This window comes from Oncorhynchus keta, chromosome 5 (genome assembly GCF_023373465.1).
Source record: "Oncorhynchus keta strain PuntledgeMale-10-30-2019 chromosome 5, Oket_V2, whole genome shotgun sequence".
Taxonomy (NCBI): domain Eukaryota; kingdom Metazoa; phylum Chordata; class Actinopteri; order Salmoniformes; family Salmonidae; genus Oncorhynchus; species Oncorhynchus keta.
In genome coordinates, this window is record NC_068425.1 from 93,342 (window position 1) to 114,841 (window position 21,500).

At 43.2% G+C, this 21,500-nt stretch overlaps 1 protein-coding gene across 1 annotated transcript; it reads left to right on the forward strand.

The window, feature by feature from the left end:
- The first annotated feature begins 1,472 nt into the window (after positions 1 to 1,472).
- Positions 1,473 to 20,588, forward strand: LOC118384748 (zinc transporter 9-like). Its single transcript, XM_052518298.1, has 15 exons — positions 1,473 to 1,581; positions 1,693 to 1,884; positions 6,114 to 6,252; positions 7,145 to 7,237; positions 7,435 to 7,517; positions 7,750 to 7,808; positions 8,847 to 8,917; positions 9,551 to 9,653; positions 10,113 to 10,168; positions 10,278 to 10,413; positions 10,832 to 10,871; positions 11,134 to 11,205; positions 11,481 to 11,588; positions 14,749 to 14,875; positions 20,480 to 20,588. Exons 1-15 carry the CDS (start codon positions 1,473 to 1,475, stop codon positions 20,586 to 20,588), a joined length of 1,497 nt encoding a protein of 498 aa, XP_052374258.1.
- Positions 20,589 to 21,500: the final 912 nt, after the last annotated feature.

Consider the following 21,500-nt stretch of genomic DNA (forward strand, 5'->3'; position numbering starts at 1 on the left):
GGTGTCTGCAGCATTGTGACGTATTTGTAGGCATATCATTGGAAGATTGACCATAAGAGACTACAATTGCCAAGTGTCCCGCACGGTGTCTGCGTGGAAATTGGTGCGCAAAAGTCAGCTACCAGTATTTTTCCATCCGAATCAGAGAAGAATGCACGCTTCCAGGGACCGCATTTCAATGAAGAGATATATGACAAAACACCTTGAGGATTGATTCAAACAACGTTTTCCATGTTTCAGTCGATATTATGGAGTTAATTCGGAAAAAAGTTTGACGTTTAGGTGACTGAATTTTCGGTTAGTTTCGGTAGCCAAATGCATAGTAACAAAACGGAACGTTGTGTCCTACACAAGCATCTTTCAGGAAAAACTGGACATCTGCTATGTAACTGAGAGTCTCCCCATTGAAACATCTGAAGTTCTTCAAAGGTAAATTATTTTATTTGATCCCTTTGCTGGTTTTTGTGAATATGTTGCGTGCTAAATGCTAACGCTAAATGCTAAGCTAGCTATCACCACTCTTACACAAATTATTGATTTTCTCTGGTTCTAAAGCATATTTTGAAAATCTGAGACGACAGGATTGTTAAGAAAAGGATAAGCTTGAGAGCAGGCATATTTATTTCATTTCATTTGCAATTTTTAGAAATCGCTAATGTTGCGTTATGGTAATGAGCTTGAGGCTGTAGTCACGATCCCGCATGCGGGATGGGGCGGACTACGTTAGCGGGTTAACAGAACTCAAATGGACTGAGATATGCGGAGCAAATATCACACAAGAAAGGTAAGGCTGCCTTGAAATAAATAACCATGTATAAACCGCCTATCTGCCATCTAAAACAAACGCATAATGAATGTATACGTAGGGTGATGCTTTATATAGCATGTGCCAGCAGGCTAACGTAAGCTAGCTAACTACAGTAACTAACGTTACCAAGGTATTCCAAACCCGTTTGGCGTCACTGTCCGGCGCCGGAGGCTTTGTCTGGCTTGCCAGTATCGAGTTAATTAGCAAGGTAATTGTCCCCCCGTTTCATTTATTGATGGTAACGTTACTGTCATAACAACATTGACCAGGTTAACAGGGCACTTTCGTTGCAATTCCATTTGAACCTCATCCTTCTAACCTAGCAAACGTTAGACAACTAGTTTGCTAACTATATTAGCCGGTCAGCCAACTTGGAACTAGCTAGCTGATGTGATGCGGCATTATTAGCTAACGTTAGCTAGATACAGGCAGGTTCAGCGAACGTTCTAGATGGTAACGTTCAGGTTCAGCGAGCGTTCTAGATGGTAACGTTAGTTGTATTATGATTTATTTGGGAGGATAGTCGGTTTCGTATCTTGTTAACTTAGCGTAGATGGCTAGCTAGCTATGTTTTTCCTACGTCAACCGATACTAACTGACAGTGATTGTTATCACTCAAACAGCAAGTTCAGGCATTGCCGTACGAAGCCCCGCAATCGGGAGGATGTTCCCCGGCCTGGCACAGAGACCATGGCAAGTCTTCTGCAGGGTCTATCGGCAGCACAGAACCCCACTGTCACAACGACCCCACAGGATTACCCGAACATGCGACGGTGAGGCTCACATGTTCAAGTCAATGCTTTTGCATCACGCTCTTTGTCAGTCCATAGTTTGGGTGTAGTGGCCCAAATAGCTAAAACAGACTAACGCACATTTCACCACAGGGTGGCAGATTGGAGGGATGCACAATCTGTGGTTCAGCCTCCCTGACTTCCGTGTAGCCAATCTAGCAACCAGCCATGTCCAGTACTATTCTACCTCACGCAGCAGTAAGGATGGCCCTCCACAAGGACCCGACGGTCCGCCTGCTGTGGAGAAGGTGCTAGCTGGGACTGCACAACCCTCAGACTCTCCAGGTAATGGCAATTGCTTGTCCTGTTTTGGCAATATGTACATGTGTATTCACCAGGAACCAAACAGGTGTAAACCTGTTTGCAAAACGTTTTTCTATTGTTCCTGCTAATAATGCACCCCAGTATTATGTTCAGGTGTCATAAGAACAGATGTCTGTGTCTGTCCTTGAAGCATTGCTACATTGTCATAAAAGGATTGAAAAGTATCTCTATTAGTCTTTGTTCTTGTACTCATTATATTTAATTTTTTTTTAACATGCTTGACCCTAACCCCTTAACAGGGTTGGGTAGGTTACTTTCTAAATGTAATATTTTACTAGTTATCTGTCATTGTAATCAGTTACTTAACTTTCGGGTTACCCAAACTCTGTAACGAAATCGGATTACGTTCCATTACTTCTGGATTACTTTAACAATAAGAGGTATTAGAAGAAGAGAAATGAATGTTACCAATTTAATCTATTTAAGCAATAATGCACGAGGGGGTGTGGTATATGGCCAATGTACCACGGCTAAGAGATGTTCATAGATACAGCCATTAGCTGTGATATATTGGCCATATAGCACAAACACCAGAGGTGCCTTATTGCTATTACCAATGTAAAAATAAATGTTTTTCATACGGTCTGATGTACCACGGCTGTCAGCCAATCAGCATTCAGGGCTCGAACCACCCAGTTTTTAATGCAGGATAAATCAATGTTAAAGTTTACATAGCTGGCCATATATGGATGTTAAATTTTACTTTCAGGGTTGGTTATGTAGGCTTTTTCTAACCTATCGCTTTCTACAGTCGTGGTCAAAAGTTGAATGACACAAATATTAAATTCCACAAAGTTTGCTGCCTCAGTGTCTAGATAATTTTGTCAGATGTTACTATGGAATACTGAAGTATAATTACAAGCATTTCATACGCGTCAAAGGCTTTTGACAATTGTATGAAGTTGATGCAAGAGTCAATATTTGCAGTGTTGACCCTACTTTTTCAAGACTTCTGCAATCTGCCCTGGCATGCTGTCAATTAACTTCTGGGCCACATCCTGACTGATGGCAGCCCATTCTTCAATAATCAATGCTTGGGAATTTGTCCAAATTTGTGGGTTTGTGTTTGTCCACCTGTCTTTTGTTCTCAATGGGATTAAGGTCTGGGGAGTTTCCTGGCCATGGACCCAAAATATCTATGTTTTGTTCCCCGGGCCGCTTAGTTATCACTTTTGCAAAGTTGCTCCATCATGCTGGAAAATGCATTGTTTGTCACCAAACTGTTCCTGGATTGTTGGGAGAAGTTGCTCTCGGAGGATGTGTTGGTACCATTTCTTTATTCATGGCTGTGTTCTTAGGCAAAATTGTGAGTGAAAATCCCTTGGCTGAGAAGCAACCCCAAACATGAAAGTTCTCAGGATGCTTTACTGTTGACATAGGACTGATGGTAGCGCTCACCTTGTCTTCTCCGGACAAGCTTTTTTCCGGATGCCCCAAACAATCGGAAAGGGGATTCATCAGAGAAAATGATTTTACCCCTGTCCTCAGCAGTCCAATCCCTGTACCGTTTGCAGAATATCAGTCTGTCCCTGATGTTTTTCCTGGAGAGAAGTGGCTTCTTTGCTGCCCTTCTTGACACCAGGCCATCCTCCAAAAGTCTTCGCCTCACCGTGCGTGCAGATGCACTCACACCTGCCTGCGGCCATTCCTGAGCAAGCTTTGTACTGGTGGTGCCCCGATCCTGCAGCTGAATCAACTTTAGGAGACGGTCCTGGCGCTTGCTGGACCTTCTTGGGCGCCCTGAAGCCTTCTTCACAACAATTGAACCGCTCTCCTTGAAGTGCTTAATGATCTGATAAATGGTTGATTTAGGTGCAATCTTACTGGCAGCAATATCCTTGCCTGTGAAGCCCTTTTGTGCAAAGCAATGATGACGGCACATGTTTCCTTGCAGGTAACCATGGTTGACAGAGGAATAACAATGATTCCAAGCACCACCCTCCTTTTGAAGTTTCCAGTCTGTTATTCCAACTCAATCAGCATCAGAGTGATCTCCAGCCTTGTCCTCGTCAACACTCACACTTTTGTTAACGAGAGAGTCACTGACATGATGTCAGCTGGTCCTTTTGTGGCAGGGCTGAAAAGCAGTGGAAATGTTTTTTGGGGATTCAGTTCATTTGCATGGCAATGAGGGACTTTGCAATTAATTGCAATTCATCTGATCACTCTTCATAACATTCTGGAGTATATGCAAATTGCCATCAGACAAACTGAGGCAGCAGACTTTGTGAAAATGAATGTTTGTCATTCTCAAATATTTTGGTCACGACTGTAATACAATTTAAATTAGACTTTGGTTTTTAATGTGAAGATGTATCAGAATTCCAGTCATTCCAATAAATATTATACCATTGATCTTAGCCAAATAGTTTTACCTCAGCATGACCCCAAAACTAAGGACTTATTACCCAGCCCTACTGTTGTTTATGATTGATTTGGCTCATTGATTTGAGTTGAAAAATACATGCTGCCCTCATGGGGGTGGCAGGGTAGCCTAGTGGTTAGAGCGTTGGACTAGTAACCGGAAGGTTGCAAGTTCAAACCCCCGAGCTGACAAGGTACAAATCTGTCCTTCTGCCCCTGAACAGGCAGTTAACCCACTGTTCCTAGGCCGTCATTGAAAATAAGAATTTGTTCTTAACTGACTTGCCTAGTTAAATAAAGGTAAAATTTAATTAAATGGAATGGCATTCTTTGAGCAATACTGAAGAAAAAAATCCCCACTTGTGTTCAACAGGCTTGGCTCCACACTGTGCAGCTGTTGCAAGAGTGCATTTTTCACTGGTTTCAGCTTCTTGAATTCAACCATTATTGGGTTCAAATACACATTCAGATTTGTGAACAGCCAGCCACAATCCGCAACGCGCAAATAGCTAAATGAGAGAGCAGCAGTGTGATTCACATCAATGCGTTAGGTGGATATCAATAATAAGTGATGTCCGTATCATCCTAGACTAAACCACTTCTGTCCAAGCGTTTATTCAAGTTAGATCATCTTTGGATGCCGACAGCAGTCGCCATCATTGGAAGATGCTTGGACTTGTCAGGACCCGGTTGCGAACCCGGGTCTCCGGAGTGAGAAACAGTCACTTAACCAACTGAGCCACGAATAGTCGGCAGAACCCAGAAGATGAGGCAGACACAGCAGTACTTGAGACGGTGTATTTAATGAAGTAAAAAGTGAAGTTCTTCAGGAAAACATGTAACTCCACAACCTCAAAAGGAATCCTACAAGAACAAAGGTAATCCTCCAAGACAAAAAAGGTAAATCCACAAGGTGGAAGGTAAAGCACAAAAAGCCTCAAAAGATACTCAAAAAACAAACAAACAAGAACAAAAAACAGAATTCCACCGGGAACAACAAGAGTTCTCAGAGTACTAGGGCTGGGTGCTAACATACAAACACAGAGCAAAGAACAGAGGAAAACAAAGGGTTTAAATACAATCAGGGGAAACGAGGCACAGATGCAAATAATAATGGGGATCAAGGGAAAACAAAAGATCAAAAGGCACAATGGGGGCATCTAGTGACCAAAAACCGGAACAACCCTGGCCAAATCCTGACAGGACTGTAGCCGACAAAAGCCTATTCCTGCTCTTTTCCTGCAATCCATCGAGCACATTTGTTGTGTCATCATCGTGGTCTCTGACTTGTCGTCAGACTCGCTCAGGTGGAACAAATTTAAACTTGTGCCTTTTTTAAATGCTGATTTGAATGTCATTGAGAACAGAAGTGTCAAAAGTAATTGTAATTGCTGAAATATACTTAAGTATCAAAAGTATAAATAATTTAAAATTGCTTATTAAGCAAACCAGATTGCACAATTGTTTTTATTCATGGATAGCAATGGGCGCACACTACAACACGCAGACATTAATTTACAAATGAGGCATTTGTAGTTAGCGAGTCCTCCAGATCAGAGGAAGAAGGGATGAACAGGGATGTTCTCTTGATAAGTGCTTGAATTTGACAATTCTTGTCCTATGAATTCAAAATTTAACAAGTACTTTTTGATTGTCAGGGGAAAATGTATGGAGTAAAAAGTATAATCTTTTCGTTAGGAATGTAGTAAAGTAAAAGTTGTCAAATACCCCAAAAAACTACTTTATTTTTTACTTAAGTACTTTACACCACTGGTGTTCAGTAAAACAATTAATTGACATTTTATTAATTGACTTTTTTTTCTCAGGGTCAACAACACCCCAAGGTGAGACAATTCAAGTGAAAGTGCGGGCTGTGCTTAAGAAGAGGGACTATGGATCCAAGTACACCCAGAACAACTTTATCACTGCAGTCAGAGCTACGAATGAGTTCTGTCTCAAGCCAAGGTAAATCCTCAATAACAGGGAATTTTACAAATGGGCATTAATGGATACAGGTCAACCAAAACTCACAATGGTGAAAGTATTGCTATTTCTTGAGTATTCTGCTGGTGCATGGGCAATGTACACCTTTTAAAGGAAGTTGTAGCTATTCTTTTCTGAATTCGGTGTATTCCAGACCATACCAGTGCGGCTTAGAATTAATCTTCCACTGAGCTAATGGAGAAATGCACTGTTGTGATTATCACATTAAGGGAAGTTAACATGTCCACGATTCCGTCATTTGTTCTGGGGACAACACTAACATTGAGTGGCTGCTGCCAACACACTGACTCAACTCCAGCCACTTTAATAATGGGAATTGATGGGAAATGATGTAAATATATCACTAGCCACTTTAAACAAAGCTACCTAATATAATGTTTACATACCCTACATTATTCATCTCATATGTATACGTATATACTGTACTCTATATCATCTACTGCATCCTTATGTAATACATGTATCACTAGCCACTTTAACTATGCCACTTTGTTTACATACTCATCTCATATGTATATACTGCACTCAATACCATCTACTGTATCTTGCCTATGCCGCTCTGTACCATCATATATGAATATATCTTATGTACATATTCTTTATCCCCTTACACTTGTGTCTATAAGGTAGTAGTTTTGGAATTGTTAGCTAGATTACTTGTTGGTTATTACTGCATTGTCGGAACTAGAAGCACAAGCATTTCGCTACACTCGCACTAACATCTGCTAACCATGTGTATGTGACGAATAAAATTTGATTTGATGTACTCTAGCCCTGTCTGTCCGTCTCTCTTTCTGTCTCGCTCGCTATTTCTGACTTTTCTCTCTGTTTTTTCTCTCTCGTGTGACCTCAGTGACCTGGAGCAGCTAAGGAAGATCCGTCGACGCAGCCCGCACGACGACACCGAGGCTTTCACTGTATTTCTGCGATCAGATGTGGAAGTCAAGTTAGTACATTTTATATTCCTTACGACCAGTAACATCATGTCATAAAAAGCAAGTCTTTACAGCACCAAAATGAATTAATTGTTGGAATCCTGCACCTTACAGTTGATGGCACATTAGCAACCTTAAGCCAATGTGATGCTAATAGGTAGACCATCTTGTATATGATACAAACATGTTATTTCAATCTGACTTCCAGAGCTCTAGATGTGTGGGGAAGTCCTGAAGCCCTTGACAGAGAGCAGAAACTCAGGAAAGTGGAGGAGAGGGAGTATGAAGAAAGTAGGTATCCTCCACCCTGCATGTGCAGAACGTCTATACTAGCTCTGTTTAGTATGTGCGTTTTTCTTTTTGTAATCCAGCCTAGGCTGTGTTGAAGTGATTTTACATATTGACATGTAGCCCGTGGGTCCTATTTATTAGGTAACAACTGGAAGAGAACGGATTATCTTGGCTAGTCCAATAAGAAATGGCCATTTTAATTTTCTCCTCACTCCTTTTCACTGTCTTTCAGATATTTTCCAGAAGCAGCAGTTGCTAAAGGAGTACAAAGATTTCTGGGGAAACACGAAGGTGAGTTCAGGGTCTATGTGACCTGAAGCAATGTGATGTGGTTCCCTGTTGAAAGCCTTCAAGCTTAGCTAATATTTAAAGTGCAAATATATCCATGTTACACATTTTGACCAGAATTTCTGTGGTGTTCATTTATGGAGATCTACCAGGATATCTTGAGGATAGTTGCGTTTCTATCTTACTATCATATTAGCCATGCTATATATTTAGCCACAACCAAATTGATGGGGAGCCAGGATCTCCTGACCAGACTGAGTGTGATGGATTGAGAAATGGATACAGTACAGTGGTTACTTGTCCTGCTGGCTGCTACCAAAAGCCAGAGCTGTCAAAATGTCCCTCACGTGGCCTTTGACCCAGTGCAGAGTTATTTAACCCACACAGCCCTGCATCACTGGTCTCGTGTGGCTCATTTGGTAGAGCATGGCACTTGCAATGCAAGGGTTGTGGGTTAGATGCCCGTTGTGGATCAGTACAACAAAATCTGAAAAATGTATGTACTCTGGATAAGAGCAGCTGCTGAATGACTAAAATGTAAAGACAAATAGATTTAACACGAAATGGTTTCATTCTCACCAACGATCATTGACACAGTGCCTCTGGTATTTTTCAGTTTTTTATTTTTAATACATTTGCATACATTTCTAAAAACCTGTTTGCTTTGACATTATGGGGTATTGTGTGTTGATTTGAAGGGGGGGGGGGTGTATGTGATACATTTTAGAATAGGGCTGTAATGTAACAAGGTGGAAAAGTCAAGGGCTCTGAATACTTTCTGAAGGCACTGTATATGAAGGGCTGTGATGGGCAGTGTTTTTGCATTATTTCACTTTTTATTTTTTGTAAAGTTTTCTGGAAGTAGATATTTCTGTAGGACTCTATTCTGAGGATTTTCAATTCATGTCTTAATCCAAAGTATTTTTATTTCTGAATTAATTTAGAATGGAATTTAACCTATTGTTTTCTCAAATCATAATTCTGATATAGAAGACATTATCTCTAGTAGGCCTGATCTTTTCTCTCTCGTATGTCATGCAGCCCCGATCAGGCAGCAAGAGGGCGACATTTTCACAAGGGCCGGGGAAGGTTGTGTTGGTGGCCATATGCATGTAAGTCTCCTTTTCCCTGTCCTGTGTTCCCCCTCACAGAATAGTGTCTCATTACTTTTGTTATACCCTACTGTTTAGGTGGTCTTCACGAACCCCCCCCCCCCCAAAAAAAAACTTGGTAATTATTCTTATGCATGCCAGAATTATTTTACTGTAGTTGAATTACAATTTCTTCAGCCAGGAATTCAAATGTGATTTAAAGTACAAGTTGAACAGGGCCAGGGGTAGGTTCTCACACAAGACACTGTTGGTCTATTGGATTAGAGCTATTGAGTTAACAGGCATGACATGGTCAGATGAGGGACTCTACTTTATCTGTTCATTAACCCCTGTGTCATGCAGGAAGATCTTAGTATAGTTAATTTACAAGAGACACAGTATGGGTCTTAACTCTGTCTGGATACATCCTCAGTCCAAGTCATTGATATCAGTAGATGCATTGAGTTGGATATTATGCTCAATCATGCAAAGAAAAGGAAGTAAACCGAAACGTTCTATATTTTAACACCGGCCATTGAATTGTACATCAGAGAGCGTGAACTTAACTCGCCCTATGTGCAACTACTTTTATTGTCCTCTCTGATTGATGTGAATAGGTTTTAAGGTTGAGTCTGTTGCTCTCTCTGCCCTCAGTAATGGACTGAATTTCTTCTTCAAGCTCCTGGCTTGGGTGTACACTGGATCAGCCAGCATGTTCTCAGAGGCCATTCACTCCCTGGCTGACACCTGCAACCAGGTCAGATGCAGTGGCTATGTCCCAATTATCTCTCCTTCCTCCCAAAGTGTGCCCTTGTTCACTCGCCTTCGCTGATTTGAAAGGTAATGACTGGTATCAAAAATATTGTGTAAAATCCCATGATCCCATGCCTCAATCAATCCCATGCTTTGAGATTTGTGGGAAGTAGTGAATGAGTGCACACTTCAGGATGAAATAGATTGAGACGTGCCCTCTCCAAATCCACTGGCTACCAAGAAGTTCACATATCATCACATACCCTGATATTGCAATGAGTTAGAATTCCCTGATTAATAGTTGGTCCCATCCCTGATTGCAATGCTAAAGTGTTTAAATGTCGACTGTCTTAAAAGCCAGAGCTGGAATGTACTGTATGATAGTCGTTGTAAACAATGTGTCATACAACGTATATTTTGAAGGCAGCCGGTTTGATTTACAGCTCATCCCCCTCTCCTGCAGGCTCTTCTTGCAATCGGCATCAGCCAGTCTGTCCGGAACCCTGACGCTGTCCACCCGTAAGCACCACACCACCATTAAATTATACATGTGTGTGTGTGTGTGTGTGTGTCTCTTCCGGGGGGGTGTGAGTGCTGGTATAAAACATGTTTTCTCCTCTGACTTAAGATATAGCTTCTCCAACATGCGCTACATCGCCTCGGTCATCAGTGGCGTGGGCATTTTCATGATGGGAGCGGGTCTCTCTTGGTACCACGGCATCATGGGACTGCTGCACCCACAGCCAATCGAGTCTCTGCTTTGGGTGAGTGGCCACATTGTTACTGCTGCTGAGGGGGATCAGTTTGGGCATGACCACGTGCAGAATAGCTCATCTTAATCACATACTGTAAATAAGTAGCTATTTGGGATGCAAGATTTGTACAATTAAAAGATTTAGATGCACTATTGTAAAGTGGCTGTTCCACTGGATGTCATAAGGTGAATGCACCAATTTGTAAGTCGCTCTGGATAACAGCGTCTGCTAAATGACTTAAATGTAAATGTAAATGTACAATTGACTCTGCACAGTCCGACTGCAATGTTGTCAGTATCAAACATTCGCATACTCTTTGACTGAATTAACTGTTACCTCTTGTTTTTTTGCTAAAGTGGTTGATAGAACTGTGCTTTAGGAACGATGTCCCTCTTGATTTGTTGGTTTGTGTTTTTGTCTCTTGCAGGCTTACTGCATCTTGGCAGGATCTCTGGTCTCAGAAGGAGGTATCTTATGGTCTGAAGTTACGATCTATCACCCTCTGGGACTGTATTCATCAAGTGTCTCAGAGTACGAGTTCTGATTTGGTATCAGTTTTGCCTTATAGGTCAATATGAATAACATGACCTGGAGAGGGGTGGGACTGATATGTACTTGTAGTTAAAATGGTTATAATGCAGTACACGTGTTCAATAGGAAGGGACGCTGACTGTTCTATGGAACCCATGAAGTCAATGTTTCTTTTTGCTTCTTCTCCCTCACTCTCAGCAACACTGCTAGTGGCCATTAATGAAATTAAAAAGAGTGCAGGCCAGCAAGGAGTGTTCTTCTCCGAATATGGTTTGTACCATGCATATTTATTTTGTCACCTTTTTTTATTTTATTTGACGTACCGGTATGCATCAAACTACTTACCCAGCGCCAAGGCATCCTAAGTTTTAACATACTCCCGTCTTAATTCCAAATAATTTTACACGGTAGTTGTTAGCATGTATTCCAGTGCATGTTGCTAAGTCAATGCTTCTGTAAGAAAGTTATCTGCATGCCATCCCTTACAATATGTATGTAAATCAGTAGTTATTGTGATCAGTGAAGCAGTATGTTTTCATGTGCAGTAATGCAGAGCCGAGACCCCAGCACTAACGTGGTGCTGCTGGAGGACTCTGCTGCTGTGCTGGGAGTGATCATGGCCTCCAGCTGCATGGGGCTCACCTCGCTCACAGGTACGCATGCACGCGGGTACGCACTAGAGTTCAGGTATTTTTATTTTATTTTTAAAATGTATTTGTAATAATGACAATTACAACAATACTGAATGAACACTTATTTTAACTTAATATAATACATAAAATGTATTTGGCCTCAAATAAATAATGAAACATGTTAAATTTGGTTTAAATAATGCAAAAACAGTGTTGGAGAAGAAAGTAAAAGTGCAATATGTGCTATGTAAGAAAGCTAACATGTAAGTTCCTTGCTCAGAACATGAGAACATATGAAAGCTGGTGGTTCCTTTTTAAGTCTTCAATATTCCCAGGTAAGAAGTTTTAGGTTGTAGTTATTATAGGAATTATAGGACTATTTCACTCTATACCATTTGTATTTCATTAACCTTTGACTATTGGATGTTCTTATAGGCACTTTAGTATTGCCAGTGTAACAGTATAGCTTCCGTCCCTCTCCTCGCTCCTCCCTGGGCTCGAACCAGGAACACAACGACAACAGCCACCCTCGAAGCAGCATTACCCATGCAGAGCAAGGGAAACAACTACTCCAGGTCTCAGGGCGAGTGACGTTTGAAACGCTATTAGCGCACGCTAACTAGCTAGCCAGTTCACTTCGGTTACACCAGCCTCATCTCAGGAGTTGATAGGCTTGAAGTCATAAACTTGAAGCATTGCGAAGAGCTGCTGGCAAACGCAGGAAAGTGCTGTTGGCATCCCTAAGTCTAAATATTGCTGTTACATTGTACAACCTTCAATGTTGTGTCATAATTATGTACAATTCTGGCAAATTAATTACCTCCTTTGTTAGGAATAAATGGACTTCACACAGTTCGCAATGAGCCAGGCGGCCCAAACTGCTGCATATACCCTGACTCTGTTGCACGGAATGCAAGAGAAGTGACAATTTCCCTAGTTATAAGAAATTCATGTGCTTTTTTTTCGCAAATGCGCTTGTTGAATCATCACCGTTTGTTGAAGTAGGCTGTGATTCAATGAGATATTAATAGGCACCGCATCGATTATATGCAACGCAGGACATGCTAGATAAACTAGTAATATCAACCACGTGTAGTTAACTAGTGATTATGTCAAGATAAGTTTAATGCTAGCTAGCAACTTACCGTGGCTTCTTGCTGCCCTCGCGTAACAGGTAGTCAGCCTGCCACGCAGGCTCCTCGTGGAGTGCAATGTAAGGCAGGTGTTTAGAGCGTTGGACTAGTAACCGAAAGGTTGCAAGATCGAATCCTCGAGCTGACAAGGTACAAATCTGTCGTTCTGCCCTGAACAAGGCAGTTAACCCACCGTTCCTAGGCCGTCATTGAAAGTAAGAATGTGTTCTTAACTGACTTGCCTACTTAAATAAAGTTGTAAAGGAAGAAAAAAACGACCTGTGTCCAAAAATACAGATTTACCTATTTTGTTATGAAAACTTGAAATCGGCCATTCCGAGTACGCAGGCAGGCACACACACTGGTACGCACACACCCACAGGTATCGCAGGTACATGTGCACGCGCAGGTACAGGTGCACGCGCAGGTACAGGTGCACGCGCAGGTACACGTGCACACGCGCCTCATCTCACTCACCGGTACACACACCTACACAGAGACGTTACTCATTTCCTCACATGTCGACACTACTCCCAGGTGCGCTGGCGCACGAACTGACGCACAAGCGCTGGCGCACGAACTGACGCACAAGCGCTGACGCACGAACTGACGCACAAGCGCTGACACACGAACTGACGCACAAGCGCTGGCATACGCACGCACTGACGCACAAGCGCTGGCATACGCACGCACTGACGCACAAGCGCTGGCATACGCACGCACAGGTACGCACAAGCGCTGGCATACGCACGCACAGGTACGCACAAGCGCTGGCGCACGCACAGGTACGCACAAGCGCTGGCGCACGCACAGGTACGCACAAGCGCTGGCGCACGCACAGGTACGCACAAGCGCTGGCGCACGCACAGGTACGCACAAGCGCTGGCGCACGCACAGGTACGCACAAGCGCTGGCGCACGCACAGGTACGCACAAGCGCTGGCGCACGCACAGGTACGCACAAGCGCTGGCGCACGCACAGGTACGCACGCACAGGTACGTACGCACGCACAAGCACTGGCACGCACAAGCATGTATGCATGCGCAGGCACAGGTACACACGCACAGGTACGCACGCACAAGCGCTGGCACGCACAAGCGCTGGCGCACGCACGCACAGGTACGCACGCACAGGTACGCACGCACAGGTACGCAAGCACTGGAGCACACGCAAGCACTGGCGCACGCGCAGGTACAGGCGCAGGCACGCTACTCATTTCCTCACATGTCGACACTACTCCCAGGTGCTCACACACCCGCGGGCCCCTCCAGTGGGACAACATTAAATAACTGACGCACAAGCGCTGGCGCACGCACAGATACACACGCACAGGTACGTACGCACGCACAAGCACTGGCACGCACAAGCACGTACGCACGCGCAGGCACAGGTACGCACGCACAGGTACGCACACACAAGCGCTGGCACGCACAAGCGCTGGCGCACGCACGCACAGGTACGCACGCACTGGAGCACGCGCAAGCACTGGCGCATGCACATGCACGCACAGGCACGCACGAGCACAGGCACGCACGAGCACAGGCACGCACGAGCACAGGCACGCACGAGCACAGGCACGCACGAGCACAGGCACGCACAAGCACTGGCACGCACACACAGGTACGCACACACAGGTACACGTACGCACGCGCCTCATCTCACTCACCGGTACACACACCTACACAGAGACGCTACTCATTTCCTCACATGTCGACACTACTCCCAGGTGCTCACACACCCGCGGGCCCCTCCAGTGGGACAACATTAAATAACTTGAGTTCTCGAGTTACCCAAACAGTAACCCAGCTGTCTGAATTCTCTGACCAGTCAAATACTTAATAGTACCAATGTTGTAACAACAGTGTGAACCAGTGCTGTGTATTCTGAAATATATACACAGTACTATCATCCTATGTAGCCTACAAATGCAGATGACCTGACTATCCATAGTCAATCCGCAACTCCTTATTTAGTCTGCATATATTGTGAATAGGGTACCATTTGAGACCTAGACTAACTCTCTCTTTCCATGGTGCCCTGTGCCAGGTAAACGCTCCTGGGTGTCGTGTCAGCCTTCCTCATCTACACAAACACGGAGGCCCTGCTGGGACGCTCCATCCAGGCCGAACACGTCCAGAAACTCACAGAGTTCCTGGAGAATGATCCCGCTGTCCGGTTAGTCAGTGGCTGCCATGTGTCCCAGGGTCGTTTTCATAAGGGAAAGGGGGATACCGAGTCAGTTGTCCAACTGAAATGTCTTCCGCATTTAACCCAACCCTCTGAGTCAGAGAGGTGCGGGGAGCTGCCTTAATCGACATCCAAGTCTTCCTGCACAAGGCCAGAATGACAGATTATGTTGTCAGCTCAGGGATTCAATCCAGCAACCTTCCTGTTGCTGGCCCAAAATTGCTGTTAGGTCAGTGGCGCTCCAGCCTCAGGCCTCTCTATCCCTGTACCAGGGTTATGTTCATTAGGCACCAAACTGAAGAAAAACAGAGTGGGACTACCTTGACATCGTCCAATAAACACTCCTTTTCATTTTCAGATGCAACGCAATTGAATTTTTCTGTTGCATGCCTCCTAATGACAATGACCCTGGTCTGTCCTGGCACACAATCAGTGCTCAGCACTGACCGCATAGAGTACCACAGTATGAGTCATAATACCCATACAACCTACATTTGAAGTCACAAGTTTACATACACCTTAGCCAAATACATTTAAACTCAGTTTTCACAATTCCTGACGTCCGTTAGGATCACCACTTTATTTTAAGAATGTGAAATGTCAGAATAATAGGAGTGATTTTATTTCAGCTTTTATTTCTTTCATCACATTCCCAGTGGGTCAGAAGTTTACATACGCTCAATTAGTATTTGGTATCATTGCCTTTAAAATGTTTAACCTCATAGTCCTCATAGGTGTCTGATGTGTTCACCATCTGGCAGTCTGACGGACAAGTCTTGGTTTGGCGGATGCCAGGAAAAACGCTACCTGCCCCAATGCATAGTGCCAACTGTAAAGTTTGGTGGAGGAATAATGTTTTGGGGCTGTTTTACATGGTTCGGGTTAGGCCCCTTACTTCCAGTGAAGGGAAATCTTAACGCTACATTTAGGGTTGCACATTTTGGGGAATATTCAGAGGTGGAGACTTTCCGTGGGAATTAACAGGAATGTATGCAATTAATACCATTTAAATGTGATTTTTTTTTTGTCATTGAATATATTTATCATATGGAGACAAACAAACCGTTTACCTTATCATAAGTAGACATAATTGCAAATGATTAAATTCTTCCAATAGAAATAAAAAATATAGTTATGAATTTAACTTTAATTAAATTAGTTGACATCACATGGGATTTCACTGAACAACAAAAGGGAATATTGAATAATCCCCAATGATCCATTGCATATCCCAAAAACATTTTCCACATCTGTGAAATGATGGTCTGGAAACTAAAGATGTGGATGTCTTCCTCTCAGGCTTCCATGTCTTCTCCCTGGACCTCCTCATTGTCCACCTCCTTGAGGCCTCAGGGTCTGATCATCTTCACTGTCACTTTCCAACCTTGTTGAGTAGGGCTTTTTGTCAGGCTCAAAAAGCCTCAAATTTCCCAACAATCTTTCAATCCTTGTATTGGTCAGCCTGTTGCGTGCTTTGGTGTGTATGTTCCCAAACAAGGACCAGTTGCGCTCTTAGGCGGCTGATGTTGGTGGGATTTGGAGGATGGAGGCAACAGGGGAAAGAGCCTCAGATGCAAAAAGTCCCTTCCACCAAGTGGGTGATGAGATGTTGGCACGACTGCCATATTGCATCTCCATCCCAAAGCCCTTGCTTGGAAGTGTACTTCGCCAGACTGCCAAGAACCTTGCCCTCATCCAGACCAAGGTCCGTGCTCTTGTAGAATACTGGTTGAGGGGTGGAGATGATGTAGTTAATTATTCCTTGCCCACGGATAGTCGACCACCCGTCAGAGATGATTGCAATATTCTGCTTTCTCTATGACTTGCTTGACCTTCAGTTGAACTCTGCATCCAGCAAATGAGTAAATCAATCATGTCTGGTTGGTGGGTGTATGCTGGGTGAAGAACATGCATAAATCTCTTCCAATACACATTGCCTGTGAGCATCAGAGGTGAACCAGTTGCATACATTGAGTAAAAACTTCCAGGAGGACCATGAGTAGTTGCTATCGCTAAGGTGTCTGATTCATCATTTTCACCTCGAATAGAAGTAGAGGGACTTTTGTCAGATAATGCTTGTTGTGAGCGCTGAGGGAACTTTATGCACTTGGCCAGATGATTCTGCATCTTTGTTGCATTCTTCACATGATTTGGCACAGTATTTCCAAATGTACACAGCTTTTCCTTCGACATGAGCTGCAGTGAAATGTCTCCACACATCAGATAGTGCCCGTGGCATTTTCCTGTAAAGATGTTGTTGTTTTTTTATTGTAAAAAATATCAAATACAGTTCAATAAACAGATACATAGTTAAGCAGTTTGTTTAAACAACTCCTTTTGTAAGATGTTTTAATTCACCAGCTTACCAATAGGTTTCATTTGAACTCAGTTAGCAGGCTCAAGCAAGCTAAAATGCACATGGTAGCAAAAACTAACTAATAGGAATTGTTAACAAGTTAGAAATGATTTGAACACACTTTGCTGTAGGCTACTATTTACTCGTTAACATTATGTATGTCACAGAATTATTTTCACCCCACCCAGCATTGTAGTCAAAACTTACCAGAAAGCATGTAGTACTTGGCTCAGACAGTGTAGTAGTGTGGGCTCAATAGCATCTCATTAGTGTGTGTGCAGGTTCTTGAGAATCAGCTGTTCATGTGATGGAAGAATGCACTGTGCATGCAGAGGGTTGCAATTCCATTGAATTGGGGATAGTTTAACCAAAACATTCCACAAGACCTAGAATTGCCTTGTGTATCCCACAAAAAAAGATTCACTGGTATAAGCAAACTATTTTGTTGAATTTATGCAAAATCCCCCAAATTCCCCCTTAACTTCCCGTGGAAATTTTCCAGAAATTTACCGTAAAGTTTCCGACCCTTTGCAACCCTAGCTACATTATGCCATGACATTCTGGACGATTCTGTGCTTTCAACAATTTGGGGACGGTCCTTTCCTGTTTCAGCATGACAATTCCCCAGTGCACAAAGAGGTCCATACAGAAATGGTTTGTTGAGATTGGTGTGAAATAACTTGACTGGCCTGCACAGAGCCCTGACCTCAACCCCATCAAACACCTTTGGGATTAACTGAAACGCTGACTGCGAGCCAGGCCCAACATCGGTGCTCGACCTCACTAATGCTCTTGTGGCTGAATGGAAGCAAGTCCCTGCAGCAATGTTCCAATGTCTAGTGGAAAGCCTTCCCAAAAGAGTGGAGGCTGTTTTTGCAGCAAAGCGGGACCAATTCCATATTAATGCCCATGATTTTAGAATGAAATGTTAGACAAGTGGGTGTCCACATACTTTTGGTCATGTAGTGTATTTCCTAAATACACTGCTCAAAAAAATCAAGGGAACACTTAAACAACACAATGTAACTCCAAGTCAATCACACTTCTGTGAAATCAAACTGTCCACTTAGGAAGCAACACTGATTGACAATAGATTTCACATGCTGTTGTGCAAATGGAATAGACAACAGGTGGAAATTATAGGCAATTAAGCAAGACGCCCCCAATGAAGGAGTGGTTCTGCAGGTGGGGACCACAGACCACTTCTCAGTTCCTATGCTTCCTGGCTGATGTTTTGGTCACTTTTGAATGCTGGCGGTGCTTTCACTCTAGTGGTAGCCTGAGACGGAGTCTACAACCCACACAAGTGTCTCAGGTAGTGCAGCTCATCCAGGATGGGACATCAATGCGAGCTGTGGCAAAAAGATTTGCTGTGTCTGTCAGCGTAGTGTCCAGAGCATGGAGGCGCTACCAGGAGACAGGCCAGTACATCAGGAGACGAGGAGGCCGTAGGAGGGCAACAACCCAGCAGCAGGACCGTTAACTCCGCCTTTGTGCAAAGTAGAGCAGGAGGAGCACTGCCAGAGCCCTGCAAAATGACCTCCAGCAGCATGTGTCTGCTCAAACGGTCAGAAACACTCCACGAGGGTGGTATGAGGGTATGACGTCCACAGGTGGGGGTTGTGCTTACAGCCCAACACCGTGCAGGACGGTTTTCAATTGCCAGAGAACACCAAGATTGGTAAATTCGCCACTGGCACCCTGTGCTCTTCACAGATGAAAGCAGGTTCACACTGAGCACATGTGACAGACGTGACAGTCTGGAGATGCCGTGGAGAACGTTCTGCTGCCTGCAAGACCCTCCATTATGACCGGTTTGGCGGTGAGTCAGTCATGGTGTGGGGTTGCATTTCTTTGGGAGGCCGCACAGCCCTCCATGTGCTCGCCATAGGTAGCCTGACTGCCATTAGGTACCGAGATGAGATCCTCAGACCCCTTGTGAGACCATATGCTGGTGCGGTTGGCCCTGGGTTCCTCCTAATGCAAGACAATGCTAGACCTCATGTGGCTGGAGTGTGTCAGCAGTTCTTGCAAGAGGAAGATATTGATGCTATGGACTGGCCCGCCCGTTCCCCAGACCTGGATCCAATTGAGCACATCTGGGACATCATGTCTCACTCCATCCACCAATGCCACGTTGCACCAAAGACTGTCCAGGAGTTGGCGGATGTCCAGGTCTGGGAGGAGATCCCTCAGGAGACCACCTCATCAGGAGCATGCCCAGGCGTTGTAGGGAGGTGATACAGGCACGTGGAGGCCACACACACTACTGAGCCTGATTTTGACTTGTTTTAAGGACATTACATCAAAGTTGGATCAGCCAGTGTGGTTTTCCACTTTAATTTTGAGTGTGATTCCAAATCCAGACCTCCATGGGTTGCTAAATTTGATGTCCATTGATAATTTTTGTGTGATTTTGTTGTCAGCACATTTAACTATGTAGAGAAAAAAGTATTTAAGAATATCTCATTCATTCAGATCTAGGATGTTATTCTAGTGTTCCCTTTATTTTTTTGAGCAGTGTACATTTATTTAGCTTATTTTTACTTAACTTTGATGCCTAAAGAAATATCTCTTGCGACCTGGTTTTTGCATGTTGTCGATCCCTGCAGTACGTGATCTGCTCTTGAAATGTATTAATGTTATTTAATACATGGTCAGTGACCATGCACAAAATAAATACTGCTGGGTTGGGTACATGGCTCATTTAAACCTGTGGTCTCTAATATAAAGGACATTTAAACCTGTGGTCTCTAATATATAAAGGACTTTTAAACCCGTGGTCTCTAATATATAAAGGACATTTAAACTGTGGTCTCTAATATATAAAGGACATTTAAACCCGTGGTCTCTGATATATAAAGGACATTTAAACCAGTGGTCTCTAATATATAAAGGACATTTAAACCCGTGGTCTCTAATATATAAAGGACATTTAAACCTGTGGTCTCTAATATATAAAGGACATTTAAACCCGTGGTCTCTAATATATAAAGGTAATTTAAACCCGTGGTCTCTAATATATAAAGGACATTTTAAACCCGTGGTGTCTAATATATAAAGGACATTTTAAACCGTGGTCTCTAATATATAAAGGACATTTAAACCCGTGGTCTCTGATATATAAAGGACATTTAAACCAGTGGTCTCTAATATATAAAGGACATTTAAACCCGTGGTCTCTAATATATAAAGGACATTTAAATCTCTAACTCTTTGTTTTTTGCTTTGACAAGGGCGATCCACGACGTGAAGGCCACAGACTTGGGGCTGAGTAAAGTGCGCTTCAAGGCTGAGGTGGACTTTGATGGGAGGGTGGTGACCCGCTCCTACCTGGAGAAGTAGGACATCAAACAGATCCTCAACGTAAGGCTAATGTAATGTAAGAAGTGTTTTAATCAAGAGTGTTTCTCACCATAGTTTATTTAGTACTTTTTGTCTTTCTGGTTTGGAGAGTTTGACATCCCTAGTAATCATCTGCACTGATAGCCATTGTACGATCGTTTAAAGCTTCAGTCTGGGATTTGTTTTTCACCCTAACAGTAACCCATTAGGTATACATCTGAGGGATGTTGCTGGGGAAATACTTTTATTTCAAACCGATTTTAATATTGTCATCAAATCAAACTTTATTTGTCACGTGCCGAATACAACAGGTGTAGAAATTACTGTGAAATGCTTACTTACAAGCCCTTAACCTCTAGTGACACCCCATCCCGTGAACGGGACCGTTGTCATCATCTGGCACTAATTAGCATAATGCAACGGACATAAATCTTCCTAGAAAATATTCCTATTCATGAAAATCACAAGTGAAATATATTAGAACACAGCTTAGCCTTTAATCACCCTGTCATCTCAGATTTTCAAAATATGCTTTACAGCCAAAGCTAGACAAGCATTTGTGTAAGTTTATCTATAGCCTAGCATAGCATTATGCCTTGCTAGCAGCAGGCAACCTTGTCACGAAAATCAGAAAAGCAATCAAATTAAATCGTTTACCTCTGCACTTCGGATGTTTTCACTCAAGAGACTCCCAGGTAGATAGCCAAAGTTCATTTTTTCCCCAAAATATTATTTTTGTAGGCGAAATAGCTCTGTTTGTACTTCACATTTGGCTGAGAAATCGACCGGAAATTGCAGTCACAACAACGCCCAAAAAATATTCCAAATTAGCTCCATAATATCGACAAACATGGCAAACGTTGTTTATAATCAATCCTCAAGGTGTTTTTCAAATATCTATTCGATAATATA